At 36.9% G+C, this 20194-nt stretch overlaps 1 protein-coding gene across 1 annotated transcript; it reads left to right on the top strand.

Moving 5' to 3' along the window:
- Positions 1–3842: 3842 nt before the first annotated feature.
- Positions 3843–19583, top strand: RB195_009128 (uncharacterized protein; the record flags this gene model as incomplete). The annotated part of the gene is made up of 19 exons (XM_013446515.2): positions 3843–3889; positions 5535–5619; positions 12189–12279; positions 12510–12607; positions 13757–13842; positions 13924–14004; positions 14086–14274; positions 14456–14571; positions 14910–14978; positions 16017–16107; positions 16519–16587; positions 16696–16757; positions 17047–17185; positions 17490–17610; positions 17829–17986; positions 18159–18240; positions 18598–18685; positions 18752–18873; positions 19485–19583. The coding sequence occupies 19 exons, from the start codon at positions 3843–3845 to the stop codon at positions 19581–19583; spliced, it is 1893 nt and encodes a 630-aa protein (XP_013301969.2).
- Between the last annotated feature and the right edge of the window lie 611 nt (positions 19584–20194).

Below are 20194 nucleotides of genomic sequence, written 5' to 3'. Positions count from 1 at the left end.
TCAATATAAAAATAGAACACGCCCTGATTTAAAAATGAAATGAGAAAAAGTTCACAATGAGTAGCTTTTTTGAGAACAAAACATGTTTTAATCGCTCAGGAACAATTCTAGTTCAAAATCACAATTGTCATCTAACGTTCGTTGCCAAACGGAAACAAAAATCAGGCAGATTTTTCAATACTTCTTCTCGTTTCAAAACTATTAAATTATTCCTCCTATTGTCGCTTACAATTTCTAAACATTCTCGTTGAATTATTTCAGGGAGAATGGCAAACAATGGCAATTTAAAATCACAAATAAACTCATAAAGGTTCGACACCATAAAATATGTACTGTTTCCATGTACAAAAATCCATGTTTAAAAAGGAAGAAGAAAAGAGATCTAGATAGGTGAAAAGTAAAATCATTTTCTTGGCGGATGAGAGATTTTGATATAGGAATTGAGAAAAGGAAAAAAAAACTTGAAAAATCCTTTGTTCGTTCCGAATACAATCCTATCTTATCTACTTCTGAATACTTTCAAAAGCATTATTACTGTCTAGTTGAAAAGAATGTTCTGGAAAGAAACGGAAGAGGATTCCTCGATGAATACATATTGTGGTGATTTATGCACTTCTGAATACTTTGAAAAGCATTATTAGTGTCCAGTTGAAAAGTTCCAACAATAAAAACAGCATGAAAATGAATAAGAAGATTCTTCTATGAATGCACATTGTGCTGATTCTGCAGACTTTTGTCACGCTCGTTTCCTGGAAGAAAAATGAATGAATGCTGGGATTTGTCGTTTCTGCCAGCCCTAATAAGATGTGTGGTCCAGGATTCGATGAATAAGAGACCGTATCTGTTCAATGATATCGTTTGGCGCAGGAAAAATCGTCATAATTCAATAATCTATAATAAATATTCACAGAAAAAAAATGTAAATCCTCTTCTACTGAATTTGCCATTTTGTAATGTATTTTTTCTTCGAAAAAAAACGTTAGTGATCTATGCACAAACATGGGAATTCCGCAATAAATTCCACTTGAGAAATTCTCGTGATTGCAATTAAGTACTACGTCTTCAAACGGATGTTCCGCACAGCTCCTGTGGTTAATGGATTGTTTCAATGAGATTGCTTCGTTGAGCGTTAGCAATTACTTTTTCTGGATTACTCGTTGGCTTTAGAGCATCCTTAGGCAGGTTTTATCGGGTGCGAAAAAAACAAGAGATAACAAGGGCCAGATCGGGCAACAAATCGCAGAAAAATAAAAAACAAAAACAAAATGATGCAACAATACAGTAACAGGCGATACGCGACTGAACTTGATACTCGATCTTATGTGAGCGATTTATTTATTGTTTATTTATTTATTTATTGATCTTATGTGAGCGATTTATTTATTGTGATTTCCGACTTTAAAACTTGATTACTTTCCCATAATCAGAAGAGAATTTGTTGTATTATTTTTTTTTTGAAAATTACTACGTAATTTTATGTACGGGCGCAGCGCAGCAGAACGGAAACATAGCAGTGACACATTTTTGATTTTTATGTTATTGGTTATTGCCATCATATGTAGTAAACAATGCCGTAGTGCTCGGTCTAACTACACATTATCTACATTAGATACAAATTAATAAACCAACTAACGTGAATTCTTGGAAATTCTAACGTAAACAAAAGGTGACGAATGTAGTGGCCGAGTTGAAGAGAACTCGAACGACCATTCAAGATAATCTTTCGGGAAACGAATGAACAAATCGCCGAGTGAACGAATTAATGAATGATAAATGAATCTGGGAAAGATGAGCGGTCAACAATTCTTCGACTGATTCCTTTTCCGGTCTGATCAACGTCTGAACAACGAGAGATAGAAATTTGTTGTTTCGAAAAGGTGAGGGAATTTTTAATTAGGATTCTTTTCGGATTCATAGGATTTCCTTCACATTTTTCATCTCTTCTTCTTTTCACATTTTTCATACAATTACGGTAAGGTTTTGATAATCCCCCACAAAAGTCAGTTAATCAGAGTTATTCTTAAGGAGAAATCCATAAATTCGTCAAATTTTAAACTCATGTTGTAAGAATATAACAATAATCGTAAGCGAAACGAAGAAATTTCATGTGAACCATGTAGTGGGACCCATGTAAGTAACCACAGGGACCCAAGTTGACAATATTTGGGAATTTGAGTTCATGCCAAGTGATCTATTTCTGTCCTTTGTTTACCTTCGTTTACTTAGCGAATAACCCTTAGAGTTAAGTGTTTGATAATTTGATCCTTCGTTTTATGGAAATGAGGCAAATTCTATTGATGTCCTCCGAGAAGAGTGTACTTGAACTGCAATGCATCACAGAACCCTATCGATAACTAAAGCCTTAGAGATTTTTGAAATGCGCCTACTCCTAAACAATACTGAAAACTGATGGAAATTTAAATTAACAGAAAAATGATTTTGTATTTTTCAGTATAATAAAGACGACAGTTCCAAATTCTGTCCTCCCCTCCCTTCTACCGCTGAAAATTCAAAATTTTAAGTGTTAAAACTTAAAATCTTTCAAATGATTATTTTTTAACTAAGTCCTCTCTGAAAATTTCAAGTGCTGTGATAATTTCATGTGCGTCGGGGAAATGTGGTTAAGAGCACAATAGATAGATATTCGCTTGAAATAATACATGTCCAGTTTGAAAAGAAGTAATATAAGTCGAGTTTTTTTAGTTTGTTTTGGTTTTTTCTTTGTTTTGGTTCTTTTTTTTTGGTTTCTTAGTTGTTTTGTTTTCTGCTTGTTTTAAGTTTCAATAATATTTAAGTTTTTAATGGATCCTGTATTTGAGAAATTATTCGCGTAAGAGCAATTTACTATATCCAGAAATTCTTTCGTAGTGTTAAATAGTGGAAAAAAGTGAGAAGAGATGTTACAACCATTACCAATTGATTTTCACATATTTGTACCCAATATATTTAGAGAACATTCTGTAGTGCGGTTACGTTCCTGGATTCGCCTGTAGAAACTATTTAATTCCAATGAAACCGTATGTTTGTAAAAAAAACTACTTTCAAAAATATGATATTTAAAAAGAATCTATTTTTTAGAGTTTCTTGAGAACCGGGCTAGTAAAATAGTATGACTTAAAAATTGTTGGAAATGTTCGAGAATACTGAAGCAGAGAATATTAGTCCCAAATCGATAAAAACTCCTCAAAAATGGTTATTTTTAAAACAAATCAATAGAGGCGCCGATGATTAACGTTACTACCGCCGCCCATACACATTCGTATCTTCACCATAAGATCTTCTTGATATCTCTGCTGTTCCGAATTTATATTATTTATTGCTATTATTTATTACTCATTGTTATACTATTTACTATTTATTACCTGAATATTTTGTTACCGAAAAAAAGGCTCGAGAAAAGCGCATAGAAAGTAGTTGAGAGTTTTTTTTCTTCTAATTTTTCCCTATTTTTTTCATTATTTTGAACAGAATAAATCTTCTTTTGCATCCCTATTTCTAGTTGTTTCTTTCATTACAAGAGCATGAATCCCTGATAATAGTATAGAAAGAATCAGAAAATTCTTTCGTCGAAAAAATATCAAGCAAAAAAGGGGTCTCGCTCCATAATAACTTAGTTTCACGCTAGCCCCACTGTTTTTCCAGGAAATTCTTAACTTCAAATTTCGGATTCGGCGCACACTTCCATACTGAACCTTCTCAAGAACGCCCGTGCTCAGGTCAAGGTCTCGTTCGTGCAGTCGTCGTCGTCGTCGTCTGACATTGTGCGATCGATCGATTCTATCGAAACGATCAAACCGTCCACTTCTAATCGATAGCACATTGTTTATACGCGTTTCTGAAGGATGTCATTCGGCTTTCTGATCCTGTCTCTTCTTGTTCTTCAATCACAGTAAGTGATTTTTTTTCTTTTAAATTGCAAAATTTCAAAAAATCCGTAAAAATCGCAAAAGCACATCGGAAGCAGCACACTTCTTTTCCTGAAATCAATCTTTTCAGCTAGTTTTGTTTTTTTTTCTCTGATCATTCATACTGTAGCTTGAGAAGTGAAACAAAACAAAATCAAGGAACATTTGACATTTACGAAAAAACACTGCAAATTACCAAGCTTAGCTTGCAAAATTCCTACATTATATGAAAATATTCCCTTCAATGCTGATTTCTAATCCTACCCGAAGTATACTCACGTTTTCTAGCATTTTACCTGTCGAAAATATAAATTTCTTGATGGAAATTCTCTTATTTTTCTTTGTATGCTGTCCTTTCTATTTCTACTTTCTTTTTTCTTTTAAATCCCACCATTTGAATGCTTGTTCCTGTTAAGTTTGGATTTTTATCGATGAACTGTTTTTACAAAATTGCCTGGAAATTTGATCTTCTAATGGTTTAGTGTTTTTTTAATTCCTTCGACCAGCACTGCCTTCGGATGAGTCGTATGCTAATCACGTGCGTAGTATTATTCATGCACCGCCTCAGGACAAAGTAATTTTTAGAAAATTATCGAAAAAAAGTATTAATACTGAGGAAAATTCGATCATTCATCGGTGGTAATATGAAAAAGATGAAAATAATGTTTTGGTACAATACATATCCCGCAAAAATTCAAAGGCACATGGCGCATAATGTCTCAATTGCTTTTGAAGAATATTTACATGAATTTTCTATGTGTTTACCTGTTGCCAGCATTCAAAATAGGTAGCAATTTTAAAGTCATTCTTAGGGAAATAATTATCCAAGTACAGGACACAAAAAATAAGTTTATAACATTGACAAAAAAGCTTTTTGAACCTAACGTTTCTCTTAATGTTTTTCTCTTTTTCTTTCATTTTTTGTACTATTTCCTTCTTTTCTCACTGGTTTTCTAACTCTTTTCTTGTTTTTTTCTTTCTTTTTGTTTCTTCGCTCACCTTCAAATGAAAACTTTCCTACAGTACGCGCTTTTGGTTTATTTGGCTAGCACGCAATTTTTGAAGGATTTGAGTTTTGAGGTTACTAATAATACGACAGATATTCTTAAATAGAAATGTATAAAAGCCCGTTGTTTTTTCTCGGTTTTTTTTTTAGTTTTTCTAGAAATAGTTTTTTTTTTAGAAGAAGAGGGGATTTGCAAAGTCACAGCTGAAAATGATTCCATTCATTAGGTATTCACTTTCCTACAACTTTCCTGGATACATAATCTCTTAACCTTAAGGTCGAATCTTCGTCAAAATTTGTCATAACACCATGAAAATGGTGACAAATAAAGAAAATATGGGAAACGCTCGAAAAAAAATGCCGTTTGGGTGCAGCTAATTTAGAGATTCTGCACATTTCTATGGTTTTAGTGCTCATAAAACCTATTATCATGGCAACAAGCTGAAAAAAAAACGAGAGCATGAAAAATAAGAGCGCGTATCCGTGAACGTGTATTTGAATAGGGTTGAATGATGAAAAACTACTTATTTATTCGCTCTCCTCTGCATGTCTGAATCCAAGTGAACAGATACAGATGAAAGTGAGCCACGAACAATGATGAATTCCATGTTTTTTCTTCACAGATGTCATTGTCCACATTTGATGGGTATGAAGAAGACGAAAGCGGATGGACCAGCACCACCGAGTATTCTTCCGGATGATGATAAGGTTAGTTACGGTAGCTGGATTTTGAGCGCATAGTGCATGCAAAAAAAAGACTCATAAGGTAAGCTAATGGTGGAAAATCGCATTGTGGGGTCATGTAAGAATTTTAAAAAAGGCTATTCTTTTATTCGGATTGGATAGAAAAGATGTAGGAAGAACTAGTACTTATGCCTAAACAGGTCACCGAGCTGCACTCTAGCTGTTTTCTTTTTAAATTTTCAATAAATTGATCAAACTAATAATTAATTTAAATCTTCATTACAACCTTTGAAATTTGGGTATTAATTAAATTAATTGATTACTGTGTACATAGCGTAGGTTTTAAGAAGAAAGAAACGGTTGTAAGCATGATCCAGAACCACGGCCGCAGAAAATGCGTACCTGTCAGAGAAGAGATGTTAATATCATACATCACAAAGTGAGTGACTACCATATACAAAAAAACGAGAGCTGCAAACGAAGTCTAGAGTTTACGGACGGCCCTAATTGTGTTCAGCCGATGGGACGCGGCGCACGCTGCCGTAGCGTGTGCTTAACTTGTGCTTGACACTGCACCCCGCCTCTTTCTCGACTCTGACTTGATCGAATGCGCAGCGAATATAAACGCCTACTATATTTGTATCAATATTTAAATAGTTTTAGTATTAATTGTCAAATTTCCTAGAAAGAATTACTCCAAAATCTCCTGGATAAGTCCGCTTGACGAACTGAGCGCTATAAGTTGCTTAACATAGTTGTTTTCGTTATAACGTTTCGATGTTTAAAATTTAGAAAAAAACACTCACCAGAAAATTATTTTCAAGGAAAAAGGCGGAGTAAAAAAACATGTGTCTTTCCGCAAAAATGAAATCGCACTTATCTATAGGATTTTAGGATATCTACTAATTTGGTATTTTAACATGATATAAATTTCAAGCCAAAAGCTCACCACCAGTTTAAAAAGACAGGATATTTATCTATTTATTTATTTATTTATTTATTTATTTATTTATTACGCTCAAAGGCGTGCCCAGAGTAAGAGGCAAGGAACGAATACAAATAAACAATAGAAAATCTAGCAATTAGAAGAGTAGAATGAGAATAAGCAGAAATAAGTCACGCGAACAGTAAAGCAGGGGACAATTTAGTAATTTACCAGATATTCTGTCCATCCTTTGGATCAAATGAAAATTACGGTTCACAAAGAAAAGAAACATGGTGCGATACCGTAACCGCTTGTGCTGGTGGTGGGATAATTGCTAGAGTATGTAACTGTAACTCAAACAAGTAACTCAAGTGCACTGCAGACGAATTTTGAGATTTCAAAAAGAACATACGTTGTTACTTCTAAAAAGAGTGCCGTTCACTCATTTTAAGCTCCTTGACTCCGAGAGAAAAGCTGGAGAATGTCAGCAAAATCAGCACAATGTAGAAACATTTGCGGTAATCCTGAAGACCAGCTCAAGCTTTCAAAGGAGAATTGCCCATGTTGCAGAGCAACTTAGACTAACGCTACTATTCCTCTTCCCATCTGAGTTCATTGAGATATTGAATTAGGATATCAAAAGCACAAAACGCTATGTAATGGAGCTTTCAAAGGATAAAGGATTTCAAATGAGATTGAATTACATCATTTGGGTACGGTTACAGAATTAGATTTCTTTGAGTTTAAGGTTTCGACTGCATTAGAAAGCCGTACTTTACGTAGTAGCAAGATAAAAACACATTGCATGATTTCAGAGTGTTCCTGATTGAAATGAAGAGCAGCACTTTTATCCATAAAGTACATTTACATGAAATGGAATTATAGGTATCAAGAAAGCCGTAGGCAAGTGCCCGGCTCATTTAGGAATACGTCACCGTTCTTTAGTAGCTCGGTCGTGGGTCAATTTCCAAAATCCTCTCAAAAGAGAAAAATTGGAATTTCGTAGTATGTGAATATTAGCTGAGAATTTCGGCTTAGATGAGAATGTGATGAAGGTTGGATAGAAGTATATGCTATGTAAAAACAGGAGTTATGTGAAGCAGAAATACTGAAGTATGCGCGCCTACATTTATTATTATGGCTTCATATATCACCTGTACTCCTATTGTTCTTCGATTCGCTTGAGCGGGTATCAGTGTCTCTTTCACTTGTGCAAGGATTCCCAAGTGGTTTTTCTTCTCGCAGGACACTTGAAGAAAATCGTGGTTTCCTCGAAGGACTCGATGAAAAAGTTTGACCATAAGTCAAACAGGTGTCCCTGTGGTACGTTTTATGCCGTGTTGTATCCAGTCGCTCACTGCCCTGCTCCTACGGTTGTCATTGAGGCGCATAACGTGTCCAGTCCATGTAATTTTACTTTGCCTGGCGAATGCAGCAGAGCCTCTGATCTTCAATTGTTGACGTAGAACTGCACATCGAATACCCTCTTTCAATCGCCTAATGATCGATACTCTTAGTGCCACCCTTTCTGAATGATCCCCCAAAAGCATCTTCCTTCTGCTTGCGAAAAAATGCTCAGCATAGGCCAGAGTAGGAAGAACGGTGGTGATGAATAGGTGAGCACAGAGTGAGCAGAACGGTGGTGATGAATAGGTGAGCACAGAGGTACATGTTCTTAGTTCTCTTCACTACGTCCTCGACGCTCCTATACGCTCCCCAAGCCGGCCGTTTCCTCTTGCCCAATTCCGAGATCAGGTCCTTCACCATGTTAGTTTCCCGACCTACACATATAAAGCTAGAGCATCCTGATATATTCGTTCCGGTAAGGGTGAAAGGGCATTAGAAACCCATTCGTTCCTCATGAACAACGTTTTGTTCAGACTCAGTTGAAGACCGATGCATCCATATGTTTCATCCGACCAGCATTCATTCTGCCCGCTATGTTCTTCCTCATGCTGCCATTCGCAGCTTCTGAGTTCACTTATAGATAAATAGATAAAAATATGAAAACAAAAAAAAGGGAATAAAAAGCAAAAAACAAAAAACTTGAAAGCATACAAAGACGAAATATTGTTGCCACCGAATATGCTCAACTGAATGACCATGACGCGTTTGCTGCAACGTGTGCTGTTTCTCTGCGTTACTTCTCATCGCTCTACCTTCCGAGTGCCCGTTACGCTCATTCGGATGAACTTGTCGGCGCAACCTTTTTTTCGTCGTTTGCTTACGCTTCGGGTCATCTAGAAGCAATTAACCACTTCTCTCGACTAATCTATTTGATTTTTTTAGACTATTAATTTCAATTTGCAAATTCCACTGCGCAGCTTGCGTTAGCAGTTCTTCTAGCGTTATAAACGCACTTTCGTGTTGATAATTCCACTCACATTTTACAATGGTGCTCACAAGGTCATATAGTGCCTTCGCTGCCTAAGCGTATCGCAGAACAAATTTCCTATAGTATCCGATCATTCCTAGGAAGGTCCTCAATTCTTGCAATTTCTTAAAACGAGGATATTGTTTACTTTGTCAGAATCCATCCTTGTCCCTTTTTTGCCTCTAACATGAACCAAGAATGCAACTTGAGTTTCCAATATCTTGCACTTTTGAGGTTTGACCTTAAGGTTTGCGTCTAGAAATGCTAGCAAAACTTTCCAAGATTTTATATTGACATTCGATGGTATCGGTCGCGGTCAAAACGTATTCGATATAGACTGAGACTTCCGGACTCAGTAAGCTAACACCCTTTCCATTAGCCTTTGGAATGCTGACGGCGCATTTGTCAGTTCAAAAGTAATCACTCAAAACAGGTAATGGCCGGCTGTGGTTGTAAAGGCCCTAATCCTTTTCTTCCTTCATCAGGAAAAATTTCCTGATGTCCTTTTGCAGGGCCCTCGAGTACCTTTTGCCCTTTAAGTTCCGAAAGTCAGTAACAGAAGTGGATAACACTCTTTTTAAGTCATTTTGTTAACTTCCTCATATTCCACACACAACCGTATGCGTCCACCTCTTTTAGCGACAAGCACTATGGGGGAAGGGCTAGGGGAAGGGCTTTCCTTAACGTTTTTCCCCCCTTTGGGGAAATTCTTTCCCTCTCTTTCTTTTTGGAAAAAAGAAAAAGGGCCTTTTTTTTTTCCGCCGAAAAAAAAAACCTAAAAAAAAAAATTAAAAAAGGGTAATGTATCGGCATATTTAGTAATTATTTCTCGTGATCGGAGAGGAAGTTCCTTTGAATGCAGTTACTAAGCAGGATTTAGCCCTTGTTTAGGTTTTTGTTTATACGGCGTTTTCTTGGTTCCATTGGTCGTTGGCCCATGTCCTCATAACCTGGTGATCAACCATGGTTCATTTTGATGGTTAATCACGGACATCTTCGTTGGTCTTTCCGATAACTGACAGACCGACAGAATCCTGTTCTCTTGAGACCATAACACATATGTCCCCTCCGAGTTAACCGCCCGAGAGTTCCAATCCGGCCGTTTCAAATGGTGGAATTAGGACTCGCTGCATCGTAGTGGTAGTATAGATTTTGGGACCGCTTTCTGAATTAAGCTATAGCTCAATTGATCAGTTCCTAGAAATATCACGCATCAGTTTTGAAACCTTTTCAAAGAGGGTTTCCAAGAACCTCCGCAAGCTTTCCTGGTACTGACCTTATAAGTTAGTAATACTGGGATCAATCCCGGAGCTTGCAAAAGCTCATCACATTGATTTCCCCGGTCCATACTCTCGAACTGTATTACTCCCTCCATCGATTGACTGCTGTACAGAAGGATGTGTTCCCTCTTGGATTGCGAAATTATTCTGATAGTGCTCCGTCACACGCTTGCAATATATGTTCCATAATTTTTTGCCATTCATTCGCTTCTTCTAATTGCATTGGCTCTCGAAGTTGTTGCTCATTAAGGACTGAGCGATTTACCACCTGTTCTAAAATGTTTTCCACTTTATACCTTGACTTCGATGATTGCGGGTTGACTTGGTCTCATGTAAATTTCATTAGTCAGCACTCTGGAATTTCAGACCAGTAAAAGTCACCTCCGTAACAGCGCGTAGTTCTTCATGACGTTGTTTGGCGCTACTTGCAGCCTAAAAGTAGAACTAATGATCGGCGGTTGTACTCTCACGATTAAAACAAAGCGAAGGTACACAACGGATAGTATTCGTGGTATGAACAGTTGCCCTCACAGCCAACAAAGTCGAAGTAATATTCCTTTGTCCTTATAACCAGTAACAATATTAACTGGTGAGATCAAGAGAACGTTGAGGATCTATTTCTGAGATCATATGAGGTAAAGGTTTACAATGCACTAAGGTTAAAAGGGGAACAACAATAAACATGAGTAAAATATGAGAGCTCGTTCTCAATTGGTGGCGGGGGTATTGCGACCTCCCTAGTTGCAACCACTAGTTGGTAGTGATCTGGTAGATCCTAGCTACTTTCGAAATATTGCGCGTGACCTCCACCCCCATTCAGCAACAACTCGATGACTAATCGATGACCGCTGCTCAGGACCTCTCGGTTTCCTCACTAATTCTAGGCCTAGCAATAATGACTACGAGTCATAAAAGCATAACATAACAACAAATAACTAGGTACCAAATATACACAGTGTACACATTGCGATTCACAGTACTCCAACAAATTGCGTGTTTTCTATGCTGTTCTTCAAAATTTCTATTATTTTTCGATACTTTTGTATTGTATATTGCTATATTATATTATATGGCAATATACAATGCAAAAGAATCTTAAAAGAAAAATTATATTGCTGATTTAATTTATTCAGTTGGGATATTGATTTTTCCCAGAATACAATGTCAATTGAGTTTCAAGTTGAGCAGCGATGTATTAATCGACAAAGGAGCAAAGAAATAGAAATGTAACATGATTATCTTACATTTGCACATTTCTAAGCTAAAAACATGCAGTGTTTTCTTTCTGTAAGCCGATTGTGCTAAAAAAAAACTAAACTCCAGGCAGTTAAATTTCACCTGCTAACGTCAGCAAAGCCACTTGATGTCTGAAGCACCCACACTTTGCACTCGCCATTAAGCCGGCTGTTTGAATCCATTTGCCGCTTTTTGTGAACATTTTTAGCGTCGACAAATCACCCTAAAGCTGGACAATTCGTCTCTGCAAATGGGACCAAAATTCATGCAGAAAAGAAAAATACTGAATGAGATAGAGGGACGAATGGTTATGGTGGTTGAAGTAAAAAGCACTTTGAGGAAGGCCACCTTGAATAAACTTACAGTCTAATCAAGAACCAAAAAGCAGATGTTGGGACGTTCTATGTACGTGTGTATTCCCTTCGTACATGAAGAATTGCTTTTTTTATAAGGAAAATTTCTTAGAGAAAGATAGTTTATGATTATCATTACAATCACTCCAATTTTTCTAGAATATAAATAGATTTCCATGTGATTTTTAGCAATATTTGTAGTATTGTGACAATGTTTATTACTTACACATCACCCATACAATATTTCTACTATTTTTTCAGTTCTGCTAGATCGTTAACTTAATTTATTCAATTTCAGTATTTATTTTTTCCACAATAGTCTGCAATTTTAAAATACAGTAAAAATATCGACATCCTTAATCTCTCCCTAGCCTCCTTAAGCTTGTTCGGATAAAAACTGAATGCACACTTCAACTTTTGTTCAGGGTTGGGATTTCGACGAACCATCCGGTGCACCTGGTTCCGTACCACAAGAGTTCTTCATTCAGACTACGTTCGTACATCGTAGCGAGAATAGTACGTTTCTGATTTCCTTTGATTTCCTCTCCATCAAAGCGTAAAATAAGCTGACGAATCCAAAAAAAGTGGAACAAAGAAATTACTTCGTGTTGTCATTTTATGTTATTCCTTCGGTAAGTATCCAATTTTACCTCTTTCCTCTTTACCATTCATCCCATCTCCATACTTGTCTTCTTTTTTTATACTGCCTCTTTTTCACTTATCTTAACTATCACTGTCGATTTCAGAGCAACAAAAGGAATTTGCTACGCTAATCCTTACAAAATTGGGCGAATTGAGACAACGACTGAAACAACAGGCCCGGCTGACGATTGACAATGAAGTGGTGAGATTTTACTTTGTCTGTCGTCACAACAATTAGGTGTAGAGAAAGCTGATTCGTTGGTGATGCGAGCCTTAAAGGCAGTGTATGATAGGATTTCTGGAGTTTCAATCTCTCGTGGACGAGTTCAAAGTGTAGATTACGAGTACAAGAGTGACATCGACTAACGCCTCCTAATCACCCTAAAAAACGGTGTAGGAAACGAATCAATAGATTCAAAGTACTTTAGAAAGCGCCACCCTTGTACATACATACATGCTCCGGTGTCCTCAGTAGCCTATTCATTCGTTTTACTTGAGCAGGCCGCTGAGGAGACCTTATTGATCCTCGACCGCTCGCGCGTGGATGCGGCGTGTGTGAAATGACAACGTGTTTTAACGTGCGTTCACCCCAATTGCCCTGAAAAAAAGAGCTGCGTAGGAAACAGGCCTCGCAGGAATTAGCTAGTTCCTACGCGGTATGTTAGAATTACCAGGTTTTACTTGAATAGACCGCTGAAGACACCTAATTGATTCTCGACCGCTCACTCGTGAAAGCGGCGCGTGTGAAAGGGTGACGCGTTGTAACGTATCCTGTAGGAAGGGACGCCGTTTCCCATGCTGGTTTCAGAACAATAATAGGGAACTGAGCAGAGCCACGCTCATATTCGTAACCTACACCCTGAACTCTATGTTGTCCCTGGAAGATTTGAACATCGATAATTTCATGATACGTTGCTTTCAACATTGGGAACCACCAACCCTAGCGGTGTGGACTGTCTCCATACAGCAACTGCCGGAGGCACATTTAGGAGGTGTGTCACCACTACCACTGGGTAGTTAGTGTGCTTGTGCTTAAAATGTCCATTTCAACTGTAAGCGGCACGAGACCACAACTGTCATTGAAACCGCTCAATTACCAACCTCTAGCTGTCGTTTCTGTCATTCTCCTTGACAACCGTTTTTTTTTCCCTTTCTGGCAATGGATGCTTGGCAGAAAATAAAAAAATGCCTATAAAGAAAGTTGCTAAAGTTTAAAAAAACCTTAAAAATATTCATGTTCTTGTTGTGTTTGTTGTTTATTGTTGTTGTTTCGCGTTAGAGTTATCTTGTAAATATGAAATTTAGGACATAATACATGAAATACAGGAGAAAACAAACCCTTCTGCTTCAGATCTCATGCGTCGAAGACTCGGAGCATTATCGCTGTGGCGAATATCAACAAGAAGGCAGCTATCATTACTTGGTCGTTGAAGATTCGTAGGTTCCTAGAGCGAATAACAACCTTAGAGTCTTGAGTATTCCATAGAATTTCTAAAATTACTGTTTCTCCGTCTGCAGGACAAAAGGAGCAGCAGTATATTCGTTGGAACAAAAATTGAACGAAAATAATCCAGGCGCTACGGAAATGGCAATTTTAGAGTGAGTTTGAAGCTAGCTTATGCGTTGTAAAAATACTGTAGGCTGTACGTTAAAGTACCGTAACAGTGCCGCAAAATTCAGTGCTCTATCTCGGCATTCACCTCAACCACTGACTAACTATGCATCCCCGGAGGGTGAGAAGGAGGTAGGATTTGTGAGGGAGCTGTCGATCAAGGAACTCCAGGCGATCAGTAAGCCACCACCAGTGGAGATGGAGCTCTACAGTCCTACGGAGCTGGACTTAATCGATACGGATCTGTTGGAGTTCAGGTGCACATTCTATATTATTATATATAATATTATTTCTACATATTTATTTATATCGTATTTGATTTATTTATTTATTTGAAATTTATCTGTTCATTTTTATTACATTAACATTTTATTTTATATATTTATTCATTTTTACATATTCGTAAAACTAACGAAAATCTTGAGAAGTGAATTTCAGGAGTGGGGAAGAGTTGGATAAAATCGAGCACAATCTCGTTTCATATACGAGCCAAAGGGAATTCGACAACGCTGTCAATGAAAAAAAGGATCTTTTCGTGTTATTCTGGAGTCATGGTGAATTCTCACTATTTCACTTTCGGTTTCCACTATGTAGACCATTTAAAGTTGTCGGTTTCGCTTTCAAAGCCGTGGTTAATACCAATTTCAAGGAAAAAACGTAGAAAGATTCCAAAAAGGATGGAAAAAAGTCAGGAGAAATTGAAAAAAAAACTGTTGATTTATGGTTCATGTGGTGAATAAATCTTAACACTTCATAAAATTATACATAAAATTTTTTATAAATGGACTGTGAAGCTACATATCATTTATATCCACTTTCTCTTTGTAATCCTTTCATTTTCATTTTCTTTATAACTGTAATCTTCTTGTTTAAATAAAGTAACTGATTACAGTATACAGCGTGAGCCTGCACGCTTTCAACCTATGGGCGAAAACGTCAAAGAAGGCGAATTTTGGCAAAGGTGAGTAATACTGAAAGCGTACTTTAGAGGAAAAAAATAGAAATAACAATTTAGAACATGGGTATAAAAATAGAGAACATAAAATACAGGACACATAAAAACCTCTCATCTTATAAATGGAAAGATTCTTCCTGAAATTATTGAACTGCGGGCAACACTACCGTCCGCCGTAAAATTCTCAAAACTGACATTCAGTTCCTTCAACAAAGTTACAAAAATTACTGGAAGAATAATCTTTAGGAATAAGGAATATTTAGGTGAGATAGTATCCATAACTAAAGCTGTTCAGAACAGCACTCATCACTCTTTCTCCCTCTCTCCAAATAAGTTTATCGAGAAATTTTTTTAAGCAAAATTTATGAAGAACCCTTCAAATCCCTTCTGAACAACATAGAGTCAGTAGACTGCACTATCAATAAAAGCACCATGGACAGAACATTTGGAAATGAAATGTTCGCAACATAACAAAAAAAAAACAAAACAAAAAAAAAACGAAAAAAAAAACAACGCAATGTAAAAAAAAAACCATTTAGTCACTAACTTTCTGTGACTTGATCGTACAACATAAAAACAGCGTATGCATTACAACTCATTAAAACGTCGATCTGTAAACGTAACGTAAGATTCCGAAATCCAGAAAAAGTGATCCACAATATGAACAATAATTTCAACAGCAAGTATAAGGCCGTCCCATAGGTTTCTCCCTTACTTTTCTGGTATTTCTATTTTTATTCAATAACAACATTCTATTTTTATTCAATAAGAAACAAACAATGTTCCAATCAACAGCGTGAACCGTAGAATAGTCAATAGTCTTCGTCCATCGATTGATTAAGTGTCCATTGATTGATGATTGATTAACTGTTGCTTCTTTAGCTTAGGATTCAGGTTCTTTCGAATCAAAGTGATCAACGATCGTGGAAGGAAACTTATTAGTGACAATCTAATATATCCATATCCAATCGACTCCTAAATATCATTAATAAATATCGATCAAGCGGAATTTCTTACTGGCCTTCTAGAAATTTTTCATTTCAGACGTCATCCTCGCTCACGTTGAATGCCATAAGTACGCCGATTTTTGCCATGGTTTAACTCGCAAGGACTTTCATACGGTTGTCGCATATCGGTAATTGCTCATTACTCAGTTCAGTTCTGATCGAAAAAAATCTACTTCACGGTAAAATCCTCAGCAAAGTTATTCTAAGCAAAAATTTCATTTCCTTCCCTTCTCATCACTTAATTTTTCACTTATTCTCAGCATTTTTGATGCATACCACTCATTCTATCGCAAGACAGTATACACTGAAACACCAACGCTATGGATTCTACTTAAAAAATTCCGAAATTTATCACAATTTTTTGGAGAAGTTTTCTGACTAGGCAAAACATGAAGCACAAGACACTTCTATATCGGGTAACTTGTACCACTTTCACTCTTGTTAGTGCTGAATTTCCTGGAATGGAAACCGTGGCACCAACGTTAACCCTTGAAAATTTTCCAAAATTCTCCACAAAAAGTTGATAGATTACTTTTAAGAAATGGACAAAACATTGGATCAACATACTACCTCAGTGACGAAGATTTCTACTTGCAGTGGATGTATTTGTGAGTTATTTTCAACGAACGATTATTTTAGGATTCCAATATGAAGTCTGAAGTGATTAATTTACAATGATTATGATGATAATATGATTCATTAATTTATTATTTTAGAATGCTCTCTGGACCTCTTATTGAGCTGCATAACAAGGAAGAAGTGAAAAACGCCAAGAAAGGTTAGAGTTCATTTTGGTGACTCTTTTTTGAAATTGAAATTCAAAGTCTTCCCCTTTTCACACTTTCTTCATGGTTTTTTAAATAGATATTTGAGGTTTTCATTGGTTACATTTGAAAGATTATTGTGTTGCATCATTGAAATTCCGAGGATGATGAACAAGAAGCCTTGCTATTAGCCGAGCACTAACTTCGCTGTAGCGATGGAAATATGGAATCTTTGAAGCATGCATTTTTCTTCACAAAAAAAAAGTTGAAATTAGGATATCCGCTGTACGTCCTTTTTTTGAGGTGTGATGTTTGGCTCCACTCCGCATCCTGTAACGATTGGAACATTCCCGGATCGTGACTGTACACCGTTTCAACATTTTTCCATCGCTGCTGATCGATTCCATGGTCGATATTTCATGGCTGTTCACATTAAGCCGGGGTACATTATTGATTAGGATATTCTAATTGATATAGTGTATCTATGCAAACCAAGATCTATTTATTTATTTATTCTTTCATTGTCAATTGTCAGTATCCTCTATTCATTATATAATCCATATTATTGTAATACTTATCAGTAATATCTATTATTATTTATTTTCATGTAAGATTTTTCTACCGAAAAAAAAACTTCTTTTGTACCAGAGGAGTAAGTGGTTGTAATTATGAACTTTCCTGAAATCAATTCCCTTAAATCTACGATCCAAAAAATTCACCAAATTTCTAATTTTATGAAGTTTCAGGAGCATTTCAACCATATCCACATATCGTCCTTTTGAAAAACAACGACGACGAGATTACGAGGGGAAATTCGATCCGGCTTCACTTATGGGTTTCGTATCTACGGCATCATTTCCTAGTGTGGTAAGTATTTATTAGCAAATTGCACATCAACGGAAAAAAAGAAATTTTTTCTAAAAATCATACGGTACTGTGGGTCAAATATGCTACGAATATCGTATACTCCAACAATTCTTGAATTAAATGTTGGTTCTTGACGAGAATGCGCAATTCTCGCTGACACTTCCTAAGAAATCATAGCGTCATTCTTTTTTCACCACCATCCTACCTATACCTTTTAGATCGACATCACTAATGGATTCACTACAAATCTTCTTTTCCGACAGCGTCGCAAGATCGCAATCCTTGTCGCTTCGTCTTCCTTTAACAACGGTTCATACACCACCTTAGCAGCAAGAAAAGACGCAAGAAAATTTGCACTTTTCACATTCCTTAATAGGTCTGTTTCAAATTGTTTTTCGTTTCAGTTTCCTTTGAAGCCTAGACTTTTCCGCTTCAGCAATTTCCCCACTTTAATCGGGAAAAACTCTAGAATCCAGTATTTTAAACCTGGCTTCGATGAAAGAAGAATTTTCTTTTAAAATATGTCCGTGACTACTGTCATATTGCAGAGATCAACAAGTCGTGGAAGATGTTGTGAAGAAATTCCATCTTCCAGAAGACGATAAACCTCAAATATTGTTACTCGACAAAGTACGTCACATTTAATCTCATTGGTCATTTCACAGAGAAAACTATTAGGTGTACTTTTTCTTTCGAATAGGAATTTTTAATCAATTACTTCTTAATTGGCGTTTGCTACTTCTGGACTCCTTCTCCAAGCAATTAATTAAGTTAATCTAATCATTACCTAATAGATTGGTAATACGGACAATCACTATTCCACTGAGGAAGCATAGATCATATGATGGAGTAATTTAGTCAATATCTTACAATAGAAAACATTAGACAGAAGGCTCTACACGAAAATCCATAATGATCAAAAACGACCATCTGATTAATAACTGTGTTACGGTAAGCGTACTGTACTGTATTTGCTTTGAAATTCAGCTAAACGTATATAAGTTCCCTCTGGACGAAACCACATCATCCGAGACAATTTGGGAATGGATGCAAGCGAAAGAAGACACCCCTACAAGTATTTAATATCTTGAATTTTTTTGTCATCTTATCTCTGCACAACTACATGAAGTGTTGTTTTCAGGTGAACTTTCCGTTCGAGACCCACACCCTCTACGATACCTGCAAAAAGCTCGGATAGATTCGGTGTTTGGTGCGCAGAATACGTTAATATTAGCTGATGACACATTGTTCCAAGATATAACTGTAAGAGTTTTCCACTAGTCTTTTAATCACTGAAGGGATTACCCCTCGAATCTGGCATGGTATGGATTTTTCTTGGAGTATACCCATATCGGATCGGATCGTAGATTACGAATACAGGGAAGGTTCCGTTCATCTCCCCCTGCATCACTGTAAACAAAGGACTTCGCAATGCAGTTCTTTACGAAGTCGTTTATTGCAACACGCCACCGTTGCGCCCCGCCCCCGCCTGCGATTCGTCGGTTGAAATGAGTTGCATATCGGGGCGTCTGAATGGATCTTCGAATGAAGTGAGTTGCCTATCGGGGCATCCGAATGGATTTCCGACGAATCGCAGGCGGTGGAGCGGGGTGGCGCGTTGCAATACAGGACGTCGTAAGGAACCGTATTCCGAAGCCGTCTGTTTACAGGGATACAAGGAGAAAAGAGTGAAACCACACCTGTATTCACTACGATCCGATATGGGTATACTCCCAGGAAAATCCATACCACGCCAGATTCGTGGGGTGATGCCTTCAAACAGAATGGTTTCGACAAAGACAAAGCCTATCAGTGTTTTCGCTATAAGCCGAACATAATTACTGGCGTCAGAGCAACAGATTCACGAATTACAGACCCACGCCAATATGCCAGACATGCCAATCAGTGGAAGCACCAGCGGTTGTCCGTTCATGTCCGGAGCAGCAGGCGGAGCGCTACATGAGGAGCTGTAAAAATTGCGCCAAATCCCCAAATTTGCAATCTCGGGTGGAAGGGTCATTCAAAACGTGTATTCTAGTGTTGAATAAATTGTTTTAATATGCTGTGTTATTGTTTTTAATTTTTCCTTTTGTAGAACGTAAAAGGCTGACAACATATTACTCAAAATTTGATTGCTAAAATTATTAAATTAATTAAGAAACTATGAAATTGTAAAGATTATGCGTGTTCATTGAAAAATAAGTTCCCAACCCAATGCATATCATTCGAAATGGAACTGGAGATTTATTTTATGCATGTTGCCTTCCCAATTTTAACATAAACTTGTGCACTGTTTAAAATATTTCCAAAATAAAAATAAAAATGTAATATAATAAAATAAAATAGAACATAACAGTATATATAATACATAAGTATTCAAAATATAAGAAAAAATCTAATGTATCTTTAAGCGATAGCAACATGAAACTTTGCTCTAAACCCGTTCGATGCCATATTTGAGCTACTACGGGATCGCGAACGAAAAATGTGGACTACGGTGACTGTTAAAATGATAGGGAGGACCTCAAAAACGTAGATGTTAGCTCACAAATAGATTTTTCTCTGAGTTTCTGTGATTTGGTCC

The sequence above is a fragment of the Necator americanus genome, chromosome III (assembly GCF_031761385.1).
Source record: "Necator americanus strain Aroian chromosome III, whole genome shotgun sequence".
NCBI lineage: Eukaryota > Metazoa > Nematoda > Chromadorea > Rhabditida > Ancylostomatidae > Necator > Necator americanus.
This window is presented reverse-complemented; position numbering and strand designations above follow the sequence as displayed.